The following is a 20,403-nucleotide window of genomic DNA, read 5'->3' as shown; positions in this document are numbered from 1 at the left end:
ATTCCCGCTTATCACCCAAAGAACCAGGGCTACCGGTACAGAAAGTTTCACAATTCGAGTCAAAATATCCCTTCTAAGATACCGGGCCTCCCTGACTAACTTAGCCTCATCATTGCTAGGTCCCTCCCCAGAATGTCCTGTCCGACCGCAAAGAACATCATCAGGTTGAAACCCAATCGAGTCGACGGCGATCGAGTCCTTGTCGCCACCGAGTGTAGACATATTAAATATTGGGGCTTAATTTAACAATTAAAAAAAATTAAGTTACACAAACACACAAATTATTACAGTAGTTATAAAAACTTAACTGCAATGACCGTAAAAAAATAGAAAAAAGCATTTAAATGCACAGTACCGTAGTTGTAGGGGTAGGCTATGTGAAGTTTCAACTCCTTCTGGAGCCTTCCAATCTAGGCTATTGAAAGTTCCACAAAACTTGCTTGGCTTCGTCCAGTTGAATCTTCAAACACAAATCGATAGTCTTTAATCGTTTATGCGCTTTAAGTTTTTCTGTCCAACTGGCAAGACTTTCGGTCCAACTAGCTTTTATTTTCTATGTGCTTCTGTAGGCTACCAACCGACAACAACACGTCTTTATTTATTTTTTATGGTCACAGAGGTAAACCATAATATCTTCGTGGGAAAGTTGTAACATAAAATTTCCGGATCCGTTCGTCTGTACGCGATGACCGCGAAAAAAATACTCTTCTGAAACGTCTTTTTCAAGAATTGTATTTCAGCAAAAAATAGCCACCGGCTGTCGAAAATTAGTGCAACGCGTATGCACTACGCAGTAGAAAACTTGTCACCACAATACAAATTACTGAGATAAAGACAGAAATTTCGTCTAGTTGGTAAGCACAAAGCAAAACAGTTTTAATATGCGACCAACTATTCAAACGACGATTCTAAAATGACGAAACTGACTTGAGATATTTCAACTGCACGTAACCAGCTTCTGTGACGTAACAGTGATAAACATTATTATGCAATTTTAACAGGTGTTCAAAAGAGATTGTGCAATGCAATGCTACAGGTGCAATCTTTTACCGGTCTTACGAAATATGTTGCAATCTCGGCTCATTTTTTAGCAACTTCCAAGACGCAAGACGACAGCTAGGTTAAGTAGACCATAACGGTTTTATGTGACGTTTGATTTGGTGAACGATTGTCCCAAACAACATTATGCAACATAGCCTTCATGACGAAATGTTGGAATGAGATCACATACCTGTTGATCAAAAGTTGCAAATACCGGATTACCGGTAGACCTACATCAAATTTAGTCAGCCTACTATTGTTCCCGACAATTTTGTTCACCAAATCAAACGTCATATAAAAACCGTTATGGTCTACTTAACCTAGCTGGCATCTTGCGTCATGGAAATTGCTAGAAAATGTCCAAATATTGCACCATCGGTCGTAAGACCTGATGAAATATTGCATCACTACCTTTGAACACCGGTTTAAATTGCGTGACAATGTCTTTCACTATTGCGTCACAGTACTGCGTACGTGCATTTGAGATATTGCTATCTATTCTGGTCATTCGTAAAATTGTTTGTTGGAAGTCAGTCGCAAGTTTAACTGTTTGCTTGGTGCTTGCTAGCTGGACAAATTTTCCGTCTTTTATCTAAGTAATCTGTTCTGTAGTGACAAGTTTTAGTGGTGTACGGCGTTGCATCCAATTTCGACAGCTTTGAGGCTATTTTTAAAGAAATACAATTTTGAAAAGACGTTTCGAAGGAGTGTTTCTTTTTCGGTCATTACATACAGACGAACGGATTCGGGAATCTTATGTTACAATTTTCCCACGAAGAGATTATGGTTTACCGCTGTGACCATAAATAATAAAAGACGTTTTTGTTAGCTGGTAGGTCAAGAAGCACTTGAAGGCATAAATAATAAAAGACGAGTTCTTGTCAGTTGGTAGGTCAATAAGAAATTAAAGCAAAAAAATAAAAGACATGACTTGTTAGCTGGTAGGCCAAGAAGCACTAGAAGCACAAAAAAATAAAAGACGTGACTTGTTAGCTGGTAGGCCAAGAAGCACTAGAAGCACAAAATAATAAAAGACGTTAGTCTAGCTGGTGTTTGTACGGAAGCACAGGCAGCATAAATAAATAAAAGACGTGGCTCTGTCTAGTGTTTGGTACTGAAGCAAAGAAATAATAAAAGAAGATCTTGTTGGTTGGTAGTCTACAGAAGCAAAGAAAATTAAAGACATTTCTTTTCAGTTGGTAGCCTACTGAAGAACTTCAAGTTAAAAATTAAAAGCGTTTCTTTGTTGGTTCTGAGGAAAAAAACAACATTGACATTCATTTGAAGAAAAAAGATTAAAGACAATCGATCTGTGCTTGAAGATTCAAGTGAACGAATCCAAGCAAGTTTTGTGGACTTTAGGACTTCATATACCCGTACAGCTACGGTATCGTGCATTTAAATTCTTTTTGTATTTTACGGTCTTTGCATTTAAGTTTTTTATAACTTAACTTTGTGTGTTTGTGTAGCTTAATTTTTTAATTGTTAAATTTAGCCCCAACATTTAATATGTCTACACTCGGTGGCGACAAGGACTCGACCGCCGTCGACTCGACTGAGTTTAAGCCTGATGATGTTCTTTGCGGTCGGGCAGGCCATTCTGGGGAGGGACCCAGTAACGATGAGGCTAAGTCAGTTCGAGAGGCCCGGCATCTTAGACGGGATATTTTGACTCAAATTGGGGAACTTTCTGTAGCCCTAAGTTCTTTGAGTGATAAGCAGGAACTGTTAATTTTTTGATCTAAGTTATCTATTTTAGAAGAGGAATTACAGCATTTCCATGCTCTTTTGAGTAAAATTTTTAACTCTGCAATTTTGGCAGAACTTCGTGATAGGGTAGATCCCGAATTTAACTCGTTAAAAAATAACTTCGAACAAAAAGAAAGTGAGTACTCCGAAATGTTGGATGCTGACATACATCCTGAGGATAGCGCCTCAAATATAAGCACTAGGATGTCTAGGAGTTCGTCTCGGATAGTGGCACAAATTAACCTGCAGCTAAGACGAGAGGAGCTCCAGATCCAAGCTGAAGCCGAAGCAAGAGCTGCTGAGGCCATCGCGAGAGCTGAGGCCATACGAGCTGAGGCTGCCGCGAGAGCTGAGGCCGACGCGAGAGCTGCTGAGGCTGTACGAGCAGAGGCCGCCGCGAGAGCTGAGGCCGACGCGAGAGCTGCTGAGGCCGCCGCGAGAGCTGCTGAGGCCGTACGAGCAGAGGCCGCCGCGAGAGCTGAGGCCGAAGCGAGAGCTGCTGAGGCCGCCGCGAAATCCGAAGCGAGAGCTGCTGAGTTCGCACTCAAAGACGCCCAGTTGAGGGCTGAACAACGTAAAGAGGTAGTTTTAGCTGAATACAGATCGGAGTTGGGCTCCCGGCGTAGTTCTAAGAAAGGCTCTTCTAGCCATTCCAGAAGTGAACATCAATCGCAATTTAATTTACATAACCTTTTCCAGGCGCCTGTTCAGTCCGTGAGTGGACCAGGGCAATCCACACGTTTTCAAGCTGTTTCAGGAGGTCTCGGGGCCGCAGCTAAGGTTCTTCCGAAGGTTGTAGAGACAAGGCCTGTGAATTATAACCTAACTCCTCCCCCAGGGCGTACAGGTCACGGGGCCGCTATCAGAAGTAATGTCTTGCCCCTTTCACAGTTTTCTGCGCCGCTAGTTTTTGATCGCCCAGCTACACGTAATTTGGGTGATTGTGAGAGGCGTGTCGCGTCTCCTGATTTTAACGTTTGTGAGGATCGTGATCGGGCTGTGCATGTGACTGAGCCCCACCAGCCCCTTAAGGGATATAGCTTGTCTTCTCCCGCTAAATCGAGTTCTCAACAACAGGATTGCTTTTTTGAATACCAAAATAGTAGGACGTTTTACGATAAGGCGGCCTTGATTGGTTACGATGGTAATAATATGCCATTTATCTTCTTTAAAAATCGTATTACGGCCTTAATGGCAGCTTCGCCCTTTAAGGGAACTCGTTTGACTTTGTTACAAGCAGCTTGTGTTAGAACAGCTGCGCAAACGATTGCTAATTTGGTTTCCGACACTCCTGGCTTGTCAGAGGAAGACAGGATAGAAATGTCGTTAGCTCGCTTGTCCCAGCGTTTTGGGGTTCGTGGAGGTCTTTTCGCAGAACCGGAAATTAGAAAGTATCGCTATGGTAGCAAATTGACTTCGATTTTTTGTAGTGATTTGAAAGAGTTTAAAGATGAATTGTCGCAGTGTTTGCTTTACGCGCAAGCTTATGGTCAGCGTGATAAATTGGAAGGACGTTTTGTTTTGGATTTGGCTAAGCGACTCCCGTTTGACGCTAAGCAGCGTTATCTTGACTTTTTAGGTGATCAGTATGGTGGTACTGATGAGCCTACTTTTCAGAGTTTGTTTGAATTTGTAGTACGGGAGGAAACGCGCAAGTCGACTGATTTTAGCATTGTGCTAATGAGCGATTCTGGTGAGTCGCAGCATTTTAAAAAGTTTGGCAAAGGAAAATTGCCTTCATGTCCGGTTAGGCAGATGTCGGTAAAACCCCATGATAATGTGATTTCAGGTAGTTCGCAGTACTCGACTGCTGTTGGCGCACCGCGCGGTGGTGAGGCTAGACGTAAAGACCTACCGGCATGTATTTATTGTTCGTCACGTGGTCAAGTTGAATATCATTTTTTGTCTAATTGTAAAGAATTTTTGCGCTTGACACCTAAAGATCGGAGAGATGTCATTGTGAAAGCTGGCAAATGCTTGAATTGTTTGCGCCAGCATATGGTTAGGGATTGCGTTCATGCAAACAACTGTCGTAAGTGTGGGCCTAACAACGATAGGACACACTATTTTCTTCTGCATGATTTTTATGTGACGTCACGTGATTCTCTGGATTCGATCGGCAAAGATGATGTTTGTGCCAGAGTTCCTGTGCGTAATGTTAAGATTGGAAATGTTAAAGCAGCTTTTAACCGCGTTACTGCTGCTCGTGTTTTGAATCCAATGACTGGCAAATCGAAGTTGGTGTATTGTCAGCATGATCCTGGTTCGCAGTTGACGTTTGTTTCGAGTGATTTGGTGTGCGAACTTGGTCTTAAACCGTACGATAAAGCGTCGTTTAAAATGGATACCCTGGCTGGTCAGAAAGCTACTTGTGCTGACCTTGTCAAACTCAACATCTAGTCGTTAGAGACTGATGAACTGTTTTGTGATATAAGTTAACTTCGGTGGTTAACCCAGCTTGGGCTGACGATGTTAAAACTTTACCGCATAAGCAGGATTTAAGTGGTTTTCGTCATTTTCATGACGTGAATATGTTTCATTTGAATGATTGTAGAACTGTAGATGTACTGATTGGCAACGATAACGCTTATTTGATGTGTGCTAAAGAAGAGCGTGTTAGTGAGAATCGTAGTGAACCACATGCGTTACTCACTCCTCTCGGTTGGTTGGCTTGTGGTGGTAAGTCACCCTTAGATGAAAGCGTTGCTAATGTGTGCAGAGTGCAGACGTCTTCAGAGTCGGATGTCATCTCTGGCTTTCAGCGTAAAATTGAGTCTCGTGATATGGAAATAGCAGACCTGAACAAAGTCATTCAGGATTTGACGTTGCAAAATGAAACCTGTGAATTGTCTCGCAATGACATTTTGGCTAGAGAACTTGTTGAACCGAATATTAAGTTGAACGATGGTCGATTTGAGATACCTGTGCCGTTGAAGGAAGACATTGATTTACCTAACAAATTTGTGTTGGCGTCAGATAGAGCTGCTGCTTTAAGGAAGAAGGCTTTAAAACAACCTGAACTTTGTGATTTCCTTACTGACACCATGAAAGATCTTAAATCTAATGGCTATATTGAGCGTGCTGGTGAAGCAGAAAATGTAAAGGGATTTGAATGGTATTTACCATACTTTGTGACGTCACAATTAAAAAAGCGTATTGTTTACGATGGCAAGTCTGAATTTCGAGAAACTTGTGTTAATGATGTAATGTTTTCGCGTCCTGATTTGTTAAACTCTCTGGCAGATCTCTTGGCTAGACTTCGGCTGAGTATAAGTTATTTGGTTTCGTGGCCGATGTGATTAAATACTTTTTTCACATTTTGGACTCTTCAATTCGTAAGCCCAATTCCATTGAACTGCTTCCGTACACCAGCAGTGCCGTTCGGATCGTGAACGAACGCCCTTTGGTACCTTTGAGTGACGACCCTAGGGATTTTACTGTCATCACCCCTGCCTCACTTTTGACCCCATACTTAGAGCCATACTGTGCTTTTGGGCAACCACATGATCGTGACCAATTAAGAAGGGATTATCGGTTCAATTTGTCACTTTCTCAGCAGTTTTGGAGTAAATGGATCGATTTTTACTTGCCAGGTCTTCAGGGCCGGAAAAAATGGCTAAAAATGGCCGAGAATTTGGAGCCTGGTCAACTTGTAGTGGTGGGTTCTCTTCAAGACATTGGTAAACGTGGGAAGTATCAACTTGGGAGGGTGCATGAGGTAGTTCCACAAATTAGGAAAGGGAAGCCTGTGGTTCGTAGAGCTAAAGTTGCCGTCTGCAACTATGATGAGAGTACGGGGAAAGTGAAAGTAGACTACGTGTTGAGGGATATTTCGTGCCTCGCCCCCGTAAAGAACACCTAAGTGTTAGGGTTTGAGCCTGGTTTTGTCTGCGGTGGCCGACCCTTGTCTGAGCCCGGAACAGTCGGTTATTATCGCAACCATTGTATATAGCGTCATTTTAGCATGTACCTATGGTACCAATTTCATGTATCGTCATGTATTATCCCGTATTGTTGTTCATTTTTTGCATGCCCTTTGTATTTACGTATTAACTTAAAAGTGAGTGATTCAAACAATTTGTGTATCGTGTGTTTTTATTCATTGGCTCACAATTGTCGTCAATTCTTTTTTAGTTATGCCATGCTAGACTGTCATAACTAGGGGCCGCTATGTTCCCGACAATTTTGTTCACCAAATCAAACGTCATATAAAAACCGTTATGGTCTACTTAACCTAGCTGGCATCTTACGTCATGGAAATTGCTAGAAAATGTCCAAATATTGCACCATCGGTCGTAAGACCTGATGAAATATTGCATCACTACCTTTGAACACCGGTTTAAATTGCGTGACAATGTCTTTCACTATTGCGTCACAGTACTGCGTACGTGCATTTGAGATATTGCTATCTATTCTGGTCATTCGTAAAATTGTTTGTTGGAAGTCAGTCGCAAGTTTAACTGTTTGCTTGGTGCTTGCTAGCTGGACAAATTTTCCGTCTTTTATCTAAGTAATCTGTTCTGTAGTGACAAGTTTTAGTGGTGTACGGCGTTGCATCCAATTTCGACAGCTTTGAGGCTATTTTTACAGAAATACAATTTTGAAAAGACGTTTCGAAGGAGTGTTTCTTTTTCGGTCATTACATACAGACGAACGGATTCGGGAATCTTATGTTACAATTTTCCCACGAAGAGATTATGGTTTACCGCTGTGACCAACTATTCTCTAACAACCTTTAAAACAGTGGTTCTTAACCTTTTTAAAAAAATTATGTAGCCTAATGGTCTCCTTGCCATTTTTCAATTAGCCAACTCAAGGACCACAGTCCACCATTAAAATTAAGAAAAATTCACACAAACATGGTAATATTCATTCGTCACATGCAATTGGAAATTCATACCTCAATGCGATCGGTGCACCTGCTTGGCTGTTACACCAGTTCTTCCATGTTAGGTTCCGTTTTGCACAAAGCTACCTTAATGTTATGCATCACACCTAACCTGCACATTACACTTAACCTGTTTCGAGCTTTTGTTTTGATGGCAAGTAGTTTTGAAATGCTGTTCCACATTCGTAAGTTGTTGGAAATGGATTCAGCAGTTTCAGTGACATCTTTCCGATATCACCACAAGACTTCGTTATTTCAACTCAAAAGTCATCGCAACACATCCAACAGAAAAAATGTTTTTCCTCTCCAATCATTCAATAAATCAAATAAGCTGTTCTTGAGTGAAATTGTCTTCCGAAGGCAGATTGTTAACTGTTGTTCCAAATAGTGATGCACAAATAGTGATGCAAACTTTTAGCCGGAGTTAGGATGTTCTAGCTAAAGAATTGCAACTCCGGCTGGAGGCTGGAACCTTTGGCTTTTGATAATACCTATCTATTTCACGTAATGAATGTTCTAACCGCACGACAATGCTATGGTACGAGGAATCTGTTCCAAGCGCCTTTCTAACCGAGTGACAATGGAAAAGCTGAGATCGAGGCTTTGCATCTATCAACGTGAAGACGTCATGAGATGGAGAAAGCTGCGTTGGTAGCCTAGCTAGAATAATTTCGGAGCAGGACCGGAGCCGGAGTCAAAAAAAGTGACTTCTCTTGTTCACCTCTGCTAGTGCTGGGCATGTGGTGAATGCAAAAGTTAATGAAGAAAAGTTAGGATTGGTCAGATGATTAACTTGATTCTGTTTTAACAAGATGTTATGTTTGAGCCTTGGTGGAGAACTTGGCTTGTACCAGATAGCCTACATATAACACTCAGTAACGTTAACGGATATAACATTAAACACACAAAACAACATGAAAAAACTACTAAATCCAACGTTTTCAACACTACATAGTGTCCTTTTAAACCATAAACAGACATAACTAAGCAACAACACTACATTTAACATTATAAAAACAAAAAACAACAAGCGAACGTTTTCGGCTAGTCATATAGCCCTTTTCAAGCCTATAAGAAAAATACATTATTGAAAGAAATGCTAAAGAATCATATAGTATCACAGCAAAAATATGGTCAAATCTAAACATTTGAGAAACTGCCTCGCTCACACAAAATGATAACTGAAAATTACACAGCGCAACGGGTCAAGTATTTCAGAGGTAAAAATGATTGATTGTTCAGACAAGGACTCAGGCAGATTACGCAAGAAAGACAGAAGCACAAGAGATAGTGGCACAAAACAAAGTAATGCGAAAAGCACAAGACGTGATAATTTAATCAAAAAACTGTTAAAAGGTAAGAAGCTCCGCAAGCAAATAATTGCCTGTTGAGCCCTGGGTTTAAAGACTTTTTGAAAGACTTTTTGAAAGGTTTGAAAGACTGCCTGTTGAGCCCTGGGTTTAAAGTCACAGTTTCTTGAAGTACTCAATACGCAACATCAAAACATAAATTTTACTGTAGAAAAAGCCACGGAGACTATACCTTTTTTGGATGTAGAAATCAAAATAAATGGTAATGGATTTGATACTTGGGTCTGGCGTAAACCGACAAACACTAATCTTTTCCTTAATTTCAGCGCTGTTTGCCCGTCTAATTACAAATCTGCTTTGATCAAGTGCCTTATCTCGCGAGCTCGAGACATTTGCTCGAACAATGACTGTTTCAGTAATGAAATTAATAAATTACGCTCATACTTTGGTGCTAATTATTATCCGACTTGGTTTTTTAATAAGGTTCTTAGAAGGTTTTTGAATTCGGTTTCCACTACGTCTCCAGTTGAGGAGCCTGATTTCAAAAACTTTCTAACAATCCCGTTTGTTGGCAAGGAATCCAAACGTTTTGCCACAAGTTTGTCCAGATTTATTGCATTGAAGTTTAACGTTAAGATTTTTCCCGTTTGTAAAACATTTAAAGCTGGTTATTATTTTCAGTTAAAGTCCAAAACTCCTTTCCGCTTATGTTCTAACGTCGTGTATAAGTTCACTTGCTCGCATGATGCGAGATCGTCATACATTGGTATGACCACGCGACATTTGGTGACGAGAGTGGGAGAGCATTTGAATTTGGCTAATTTTAATAAAAACAGTGCAATTAAAGACCATATTAGAAACTGCCAATCGTGCTCAAATAATAAACCGTCATTGCAGTCTTTCAAAATTGTACGTAAGTGTTTGTCCGAATTCGAAACCAAAATTCATGAGGCATTGATCATCAAATCTTTAAACCCAGGGCTCAACAGGCAATTATTTGCTTGCGGAGCTTCTTACCTTTTAACAGTTTTTTGATTAAATTATCACGTCTTGTGCTTTTCGCATTACTTTGTTTTGTGCCACTATCTCTTGTGCTTCTGTCTTTCTTGCGTAATCTGCCTGAGTCCTTGTCTGAACAATCAATCATTTTTACCTCTGAAATACTTGACCCGTTGCGCTGTGTAATTTTCAGTTATCATTTTGTGTGAGCGAGGCAGTTTCTCAAATGTTTAGATTTGACCATATTTTTGCTGTGATACTATATGATTCTTTAGCATTTCTTTCAATAATGTATTTTTCTTATAGGCTTGAAAAGGGCTATATGACTAGCCGAAAACGTTCGCTTGTTGTTTTTTGTTTTTATAATGTTAAATGTAGTGTTGTTGCTTAGTTATGTCTGTTTATGGTTTAAAAGAGTTACCTCTCTACCCAAATTGTACATAGTGTCCTCTTCAGAAATAATTATAAGCTACATCTAGGAGAAATAAAAAAAGAATTAAAAAATTTTACATTAAAGCTGTAGCCTACAAGCGACACCTCTCAACAGCACCATCAACAACTGACATACGAATTCAATGCAGGATACACAAATTGGCGAAATACAGATGACATGATATGCACATTGCACAAAACACCAAATAATAGTTTTATTGCAGCCTGATACTATTATTGCGCACAGGTGTCCAATTCTGCAGTAAATTGTTGTGTGGTGTGCAATACGCTTAAGCAAACATCACACTTTTTTCCCAAGATAAAGGGGACCCGGAGTGAGAGGAGGGCCCGGAATGACTCTTCGTACCCCTAGTGAAAATTTTTCTCAGAGGCCCTGGCTGGCGGTAGTTAGGCCCATGGGCTACGGCCATGCAGTAAATTCTTTTTTTTTTCTGAAAATATATAATTTAATTGAAATATTCAATCAAAAAATACTTTTTAAATGCATGACTGAAATAAGCCAAAATAAGGGGAGCAGCTGACTAGAAGACTATATGTCATTTCGCTGCTTCTTGTCTTCTGTTGTAGCGCATCTGTGATCACAGTGTACTGTATGTTATCGCAATGGGCACAAATAAAAACAGGATTATTATTATGATTTCAGTTCGTAAAGTGCTTTGTTTTCTACGTCACGCTTCATTTGTTGGCTGCGGGAAACGTCTATTGTTGCATCAGATAAAGCTGTCCATATTCAAAACAACAAAGCTTGCGTATGGAGCGTTTAAAGATTTGTGTGTTTTTATACAAAAAGGCACTTTAACCAGAAAGCCGCAATGTTCGTTGGTGCTTCTGGCCTATATTTTTCTCACTATGTATTTGACTTGTGATATTGAAAGGCAAGTAAACGATCTCTCTCTGCAAATGCACAAACATTTTAAAGAACAACTTTTATTGTGGTCAATTTTAACAACGTTTTCAATGAAAATCAAAAAAATGTCGCCATTCAAATCAATTTTGAATGGTAAGCATCATTGCATTGTCTCAACAATTTTGTATCTATCTGCTTTTCAATTGGTTTCAAAACTTCTGCTTGGCAACACTGCACACCTGGAACAACGAGGTTGTCGAAGAATGTAAAATAAGAATAGATATAGTTAGACAGTTCAATTAGGATAGTTTAAAAATTGCGCAATTCAATAGTTCAATTACTAAGTTTGTAGATACTATTTCTTAAAAAGTACTTGTTGATTTGCAGACATTTCTAGTTCTACAGTGATGAAATACAGCTTTATCATTTTCGAGCGTATGAATACAAAGAAAATAAGCACGTGATTGAAGCCAACGAATGAAAGAACAGATGTTTCGACAACGTGTTTTCATGGCCAATGAGATGAGACTCCGGACTCATTGGAACAAACAACGCTACCACGTTTTCAATGTGGAAATCAGAAGCAAAGCACACGTTATGGCTAGCAGCTCTGCAGAAAGTTAGTAACCGGCAACATGTTTAGGTTAGGCTATATGCCTATGCAGACGAGTTGAACGAAAAGGCTTGTCGTTTGAATCACCAAAAACTAGATGCGTTGCACCTGTGGGCTGTGGTTGTCATTTTATGTGTGCGAACAATATATTATAATTCCATTGTATCATAATAGAGAAATGTTTGTACAAAACCAGAACCTTAATTAGACAGTGTTTTTCAAAATCACCAGGATATCAATTTTCGATTTTTTACTATGCTACTGTTGATGATCTTGTAGGATGTAGGCTATGTTGATCTTGTTGTAAATTTAGACATAAGTATAAAGCAATAGTCCTATTATATAATTTACACAGTAATTGGTAATTGCACCTGTTTGAAGTTATATTTTGATGCAGTTTGAACTTTTAAGTGTTTTACTATAGTTGCTTCTTTGTGTTGCTATGAAACAGGTACTGTGTGTCATTATAAAGAACAATGTATGCTCTATATTGAACTTCTTGCATTGCTTATGTACAACATTCTTTTATTTGCCAGGTAGATAATTTAGAGCAGAGCAACCACAAATAAAATATAGCTAAAGCACATTGTTTTCCTGTATATATTTTATAAATGTTTAACAGAAATAAGGACTATACATGTAAGGTTTTTAGGATCGATCAACAGAAATCAAGCTCACCAGGTCTTTGAGCCTGTGATCTATGTGCATCAATAATGCAATAGCAGTATGTGTATCAGCAAATACAAAGTAACTTTTTGTGTTTGTAGGTTAGGAAAACATGGGAAGTTCAAAAAAACCTAAACAGAATAAGAATCATTTTCATTCACTTAAAAAGAGCTATGGCATTAAGACATCTGCAGTGAACGCATTGGCTAATATGAAAAAAAATGGTGATTCTAAGAATTTGTCTCGACTTGCTATCATGGCATGTCTTAAAAGTGCATGCTCAGTTCAAGTTGAAGATATAAGTTATGTTTTGAAAGGCCGAAGATGTATTTCTTTGTCAGAAATGTCTGAATCCTGTGATAGAGAACACCAGTATAAAAAATTCACTGAAGAAGTGAATGGAGTTGCTGGAGGTTCAGCATCTGATGATGAGTTTGGTTTGAAGATTGTGGAAACGTATTCCCTTGCTACAACTGTCAAACATAATGAAGCTCTATCTGAAAAAGAGAGCATTTCATATCTAGCCCAATATGATAAACAGAAAAATATGAAATCTATGGATATGGATGTTAAATCAAACCACTTTCTAAACAGGTACTGTATTTTAATGATGTACTATTTATTAGTGTTTTTGTCATGGGATATACAATAGAATCAGCCTGACTAGATACTTTTTTCCCTGGTCCAACATATCACATGCTTTTTAGAATGTTTTGCCCAGCTAACTTTCTCCCATAATTGCACTTGACAAGTGTATCATTACACTAACAGAACAAGTTAATCTCACTGCCTATCTGGATGTCATACTGCACTTCTAAGGTGTTTATTGTTTTGCTGCAATTTTTCATACATTTATTTGCACACATTTTTTCTACCCTTTTAAGCTACCGGTATGTGATTACATGTTTCAATTCACTAATCTGTAAATAGCTGGCTTATGTATAGTGATTTTCCTAACCACGAATATTTAGTGAAATAACCTGAAACACGAATTTCAAAATAAACAGGCAAATGCAGTGGTTTCCAACCTTTTTGACCTTGCTGCACCCTGTCAAAAAGATAAATAGTTTGTAGCTCCCTGGCAAAACTGGATCAATTTTATGAGGTTTCATATTTCAAATAACATAGAATGAGTTGTACAGTATAGCGCACTTAAATAAATGTATTTATTCAAAAGTCAGTGTGAAATTTGGGCTTGACCTCTTTCACAAAATCCCTTAATATCTGGGGGCACATTCAATAAAACCACCCGCATTTCTACCTCGATGCAAGCAGTCCTCGTTTTTTAGTTTTTATGTTTGTTAATACGGAAAATCCGCTCTCACATAGGCACAAGATGGAAAACTGGAGCAAAAGCACAATAGCTTTCTTTCCAACGCAAGGATATTCATGTTGAATTTTTATCCAGAACTTGTCGAGGGTCATCTGCTTGTACAAAAGCTTAAAATTTCCATCGTTACGAATGTCAATTAATGCTTTTTCTTTAAGATTTAAAACAATATAAGAGTCCAGTAAAAATGGATTTCTTATCCATGCATAATTTTCCGTGGACAAGCTGGGAAATTACTTTTCAATTTTTTCTTCCAATGATTTTAGGTGCTGAGTTATTAATGCGACAACTTCTTTGTTCTTCATTTCAGAGAAAAGTGAAAGCATGTCAAAGTTTCCGTTCTCCACTTTTGAGGGTCACGTTTGCAGTTTTTCTATTAGTGCTTTCATTTTATCAGTTGAAGTTAAGAGAGTTTCATTTTACCCTACATTTTGGCATTCTCTGCATTTAATTGGACTTAGACATTTTGGCAATAATGATGCATTTCAAACGTTTTTATGGACAGAACAGCAACCAGTCAAAATCTCTTTCAACTGTTTTTCCCTGGACGAGAAAACAAAGACTTACCGTGGATTATTTAGCCTACCGCCAGAAACTTCCCCACTAAGCTACTCTCCTGAAAGAAGCCGGAAATAACTGCGAGACGCGAAACTTAATAGGCACTAAAACTCGGTTACAAATAAATAAAGTCTGCACTTAACGGGTTAAAGTTAAAATAATGAATGGGCTGCAGTATTGCAATATCTCGCAGCACCCTTGAGCATTGCAATTGGCACCCCAAGGTGCCGCGGCACCCCGGTTGGGAACCACTGGGCTAATGTTTGTTTCAACTCAAAAACTGAAATGATACAGGTAAGAAGATTGCTATCCCTATTTCTGCTCTAAAAATTAGACCAAAACCACTTTTCGGATTACAGCAATCAGCAAATGTTTGACCTAGGCCCAAACACCTTTCCCAAATAAAATTGAAAACTTTCTGACCGTCTGCACTAATTTTGCTGTAAATTCTCTTCTGGTGATCCTAGAATGACCAGTGAAACATGAATGGAATCGGGAAGTAATACTCTAGCGCCATGTGACAAATAAAAGTTAAAAAAGCAACCGCTAGATGGAGATAGTAAGTTTCGCGGTTAGGGAAATTTTAAGATTGCGCAATTTTAAGATTGCCCCTTGGCATTCTGTATCGGGTTTGATCTGGTGATGGAAAAGGCAAGGAAGTGTAATGAAGAGTAGCCTTTGCCTAGGATGCAGATATAATTCAGATACGTGCATTGAATGTAGAAACTTATTTAAACATGTATCATAACTATAAGTATAAGGTCACTGCAAATTATGATTTTAAACAGTGTCAAGAAAATTTGAAAGCTAAAGTCTTCACCTTTGCAAAAAAGTGTGACAATGTTATAAGGCATAAAAGTGAAGAAATGAAAACAGCACCAAATTTTTTGAGGAATGCAACATTTTGAGAAGAATGTTAATTGCAACAATCAAAACTTCTTATAAACCATGAAGAATTATAAAGCTGCAAAGAACACAAACTTAAGGAGAATCATTCTACTCTATCCAAGTGATGCTTTTTTGGAGGTTAATTGCATAGAATTGTGCATTGTCCTATCTAGATATCTGTTGCATTTAGTGACAGTAATTCAGCACATTGACTGAAAACTAGCAATCATGGACCGTTTTTATGTCATGCATCTGGTTTTGCAAAATGAGATAATCAAATACAGTACAACGTACAGCTAGGCCTCTACGCTCTTTTATTTTTTCGATGACCAAGCATGGCCTATCAAAGCTTCTTTTCGGCAGCCAAATTCTCGCACCAATAGCTGAAATAAAAAAAAGTGTGTTTTTAAAATGCTGTTAATTAATATTGTGTTTTTCTGTTTGCTCAGGTAAACACAATGCAAAGAAAGCCCTGAAAACTAATGCAGTTGCATTTTAATTTACTGCTTCCCAAGTAGTGCGAAGCTAGTCTTCGAGTTTTTATAGGTATAGGTCGAAGCTCAGCTCTTTTGCAAAACTTTTCTCAGCAATATTTATGGTCAGCATATGAGATACTTTGCCTTGTTTGTGAAAAAAAGGTTGCAAATGTAAGTGAAGGGAAAAAGGTTAAAAATACTAGTAACGCGAGTGAAAAAAACAATTTTAAGTACCAACATAGTAGAGAAATAATAAAAGTAATTTGCGTTCTTCTGGTGACTATTTACTAGGTTACCTCCTGATGTTAAAGATGATAACTAGCTTTTGTATTTCCGACGTTTCGTCAGTCAGCACGACTGACTTTATCAAGGTGGCTAAAACAGGTTAACACAACCTGTTCAGCAACGATGGCACAACACAAAAACGTACTGATAAAATGAATAAAGTAAGCAGCAAGAATCAGAATTAAAACACGCAACAAGACACCTAGAGGTTAAACTGAATGCAGTGAATGCCTAAAACCAGTAGGCTGCTTTCCAACAGCGTAAATTTATCTATCTATTGGGCCACCGTCAAGAAACATTGAAAAGTCATCAGACAAGACAGAAACCAAGGGAATTGGCAATAACAATGATAGAGAAGACGCACTGAGAGACTACCTCTAGGTGTCTTGTTGCGTGTTTTAATTCTGATTCTTGCTGCTTACTTTATTCATTTTATCAGTACGTTTTTGTGTTGTGCCATCGTTGCTGAACAGGTTGTGTTAACCTGTTTTAGCCACCTTGATAAAGTCAGTCGTGCTGACTGACGAAACGTCGGAAATACAAAAGCTAGTTATCATCTTTAACATCAGGAGGTAACCTAGTAAATAGTCACCAGAAGAACGCAAATTACTTTTATTATAAAATGCCTGGTGAACAGTCTCTCTCTGTTTTTAATAGTAGAGAAATGTTGACTTTTGGCAGCCGGCGATCAAACATGGCCTACCGGTATGGTAGTTTTGGAAGCTTTTTGAAGAATTGAAGATGCTTAGTGGCCTTAAAAATTCGTTCCTTTGAAGTTGATATTATTTCCTATTCTACTTGAGATTTCACTGTATTTCTATAAACCTGTTTCAGTTTGAATACAAAGATTCATGCATTTTAATATGGAGTACAATAAGAATGCAGTACATATAAAATGGGTTAATTAGACCCTGCCTAAATGTATAAACAATTTTAGTGCATCAAAATCTGACATTGCAAACCAAATCATATCTAATGTTCAATAAAACTATCGGTTACTGTCGTCATAAGAAATAAATCAGATAATTGGATTAGGATGTGTTCCTTGTTTTTTTGTATTGTTGTCTTCAGCCAGATGATGATGGCGTATGAGCGATCTTTCCAGGCTAGATTGGAGGGCAGGAAATCTTCAGCCACTCAGCAGTCTCGTCGTCCAGGACCCTCAGACCATGCGCACCGTGTGGAGGCCGGTGGGTTAGGCAGTGGTGGATGACATGGTCTGCGGTCTGCTCCGTGGCACCACACTCGCATTCTGATGAACGAGCCAAGCCCCACTTGTGCATGTCCGAACGAAAGCGGCCGACGCCAGTTCGCAAGCGGTCAAGCCCGACCCACGCAAGCCCTGCGAGAGACACCCCTGGTGGACGGGGATCGGCGTCGGGTATGCAGTCACGGAGCGCGGAGGTGTGATCCTGCCACTCCGTGTTTCACATATGGTTCGTCCAGTGTGCCTCATTTAAACCAAGTTCCACTGCGTGCTTAAGTAGTTGTTGTGCGGCAGGCACAAATGGGCATCTTGATTTCAGCCGCTGCTTTGTAGGTGGTGGTCTCCCGAATGCTGCATGGAGGAGATGGTCGGGGTCCACAGCGCGGCGAGCGAGAGAAATCGTGGCTTCTTTACGGCGTAGCTCAGCGGGTTGGATGCCTGCTAGGATGGATGGGTAGGCAGTCCGCCGGAGCGGGACGCAGGCACCCAGCCACAGCACGCAGTGCGTCGCCAATGGCGGCACCAATCCGGCAGGCGCGAGAACCACGACACCAGACCGGCGCGCAGCACCTAGCGGCGGAACGAACAAGGGCCAGGGCAGCTGCACGAAGAGTCTCATCACCAGCCCCCCAGCCGAAACCCGCCAACCGCCCCAAAAGTGCGATGCGTGCAGACAGTTTTTTGCGCAGTGACTTCAAGTTCAGGACAGCCAGATGTTCAAAAGCAACAGAAAGCAACAAATGTAATCACGTACATGTCATTTTTTTAACATTTGTAGCTCTGTTCAAAAGCAAAAGATAGAAAATAAGGTCGTACTACAGATGCATTAACACTTTGCTCCTCAAAGGGAGGCCAGATTTGGCCCCCCCCTCATATTTCCTTTAATTATTTGAAGCACAGTAACGCCATGCACTTGGTTTTTCTTGACTTTTCCTAAAATTGCCAGGCGGATCTGATGATATTAAATTTGATGCTAAAAGTTGTGTAGTTTTCTTGTAAATTCAAGATTTTGGTGAATTTTTGCTGTTTCTAGCTAACTTCCAGCAAAGCGTGAAATGGATTACATTGCGATGACAAGCCATAAGCTCATAATTGCTTCGTGCATCGATTTGCGCGAGCAGAGAGAAGCATCCTCTTGCTTTCTTTTGTTTGGTTTGACCCAGGCCACGGTTTGACCTCAATAATACAAAGCGCGTTATTTCTTATGCTGCAAAGAAAAGCCAGTGATCGCAAAGCTGTTAATTAGAAACAATAATAGCAAGCTTTTTTGCGTTATCAGCTCTACAAAGAAGAATAGCAATCCACGATCAAAACAGTAGGCTATGGAGGCCACAAACTATTCAAAACAGTTGTTTCAAGCAGATAATATTCATTGACGAATAAAAAACGTTACAATAAGAAATCTTCTCTTGGATAAAGACACGAAAACCTGGTTTCGAAATAAACGTTCTATGGAAATGCTCTCATTGACAAAACTTGCAATTGAGGAAATGTATCACTGCAAATGCTTTTGGGAGAAGCCGGAGAAATAGCGTTTTTGCAAACAGTAATTGTGAGATACACTCAAAATTATGAGATAGGCTCCATTTACACGTAGCAGCTAACCCGATGGCGTCCCTTCACTGCTTTATGTCGCCTACTTGTTGTTATGTCCTGTATTTTTGTTTCACAGTGCACTGTGTTTTGTTCCAAAGAGGGCAAAATAAAGATGATAATGATAAGATGATAGATGATAGATAATGATAATAAAATGATGATAATGATAATAAGATGATAATATAAGATGATAATATAATAGATGATAATGATAATGATGATAATAAAATATTACAAAAGATGATAATAAAATATTACAAAATATTTTGTAATGTAGGCCTACAAACAAAATGTACAATGTACACAATGTACATTACAAAATATTTTGTACTGTAGACGAGGCATAAATTTAGGCGTCACATAAGACAAACAACAAATCAGCTTTCTTCATCATTGATTCAACATCTGAATACGTTGCGCCAATGTATAAGAGGCCGGCTATTGTGAAGACCCGCCATTTATAAACGATCCGATTATACCAAAAGTGGGACAAACTAGTGGATCAAAGAATGAATAAATAATGCTGAGAAAACTAAATCTAAGTGACGAACAATACCGATGTCTTCATTTATCTTGGAAAAATGCTGCCTAAACTTATCAACAAAAAATACAGTAAATAACGGCAAGGATCCCGAAAGCAGAATTTGCTCGACTTTGGCATGAATTTAGTCAGACATCTACAGTAATAATTCCACACATACAATAACGGGCTCTCAACTGCTGTAAGATACATAATAATCAACCTGGTTCTGGGCGATTTGTGTAACAGTTTAGGGGAAGACACTACTTGAAATGATGCACCACACAAAAGATTTTCAATGAAGACTGAGTCTAAAAACCGATGTGGATAGTGCTGCACAATAACTTCAAGTTTAGGACAGAAGAGGCACAAAATATCACGATAAAAATAAAGACCTTGTGGGAAATTTTCGAGAATCATAACACGATGCAAATACCACAAACGCTTAGTTTGCATGCTGCTCTAAGCTGGCCGGCAACCACAAAGGTAGACAATAGCCTACAGGCAGTTTATAATTCGATAACAGCGCAATAAACATTATAAATACGTAAACCGACAATTTTCTTTTACAAACGTTTTACGTCTAATAGTAAATTTTCCCCCAACAATTTTTTGTGAAGCACTTGCAAACCACGGTTTTGTAAAATAATTCATCATTATTATTTTTTACTTCTCGGATATTGTAAAACGTCATCAGCAAAATCACAAAAAAAATTTCATTACTTCAATGTAGTAGGCCTATGAATTTTTTATAGAATTGTAGCCACGTTGTTTCAACAAAGAAGCCATTTTTTAGCAATGTAAAGTTATAGAAAATAATTTGCAATCATGCAAATGGTTGGAAAGAATCTAGGAAGTCTTCTCACAATCTGGCACAGAATGATTATGTTTATTGTATCTCAGTAAAATGTTTTACGACAAACTTTGAAGCTTCGTTATAATCATTTTTATCTTTGAAGTCAAACGTTATTTTTTTT

The 20,403-nt window shown here is 39.0% G+C and overlaps 1 protein-coding gene across 1 annotated transcript in view; it reads left to right on the top strand.

Moving 5' to 3' along the window:
• The first annotated feature begins 12,687 nt into the window (after positions 1–12,687).
• LOC145780044 (uncharacterized) overlaps positions 12,688–20,403 on the top strand; it is a 48,007-nt gene continuing 40,291 nt past the window's right edge. Inside the window, exon 1 of the mRNA XM_082591750.1 lies at positions 12,688–13,160. Coding sequence (XP_082447876.1) covers positions 12,778–13,160 — 383 coding nt within the window. The 5' untranslated portion in view covers positions 12,688–12,777. The remainder of the gene's footprint in view (positions 13,161–20,403) is intronic.

The sequence above is a fragment of the Aplidium turbinatum genome, chromosome 11, assembly GCF_918807975.1.
Source record: "Aplidium turbinatum chromosome 11, kaAplTurb1.1, whole genome shotgun sequence".
NCBI lineage: Eukaryota > Metazoa > Chordata > Ascidiacea > Aplousobranchia > Polyclinidae > Aplidium > Aplidium turbinatum.
The sequence above is the reverse complement of the archived record's forward strand: the minus strand, read 5'-3'. Positions and strand labels throughout refer to the sequence as shown.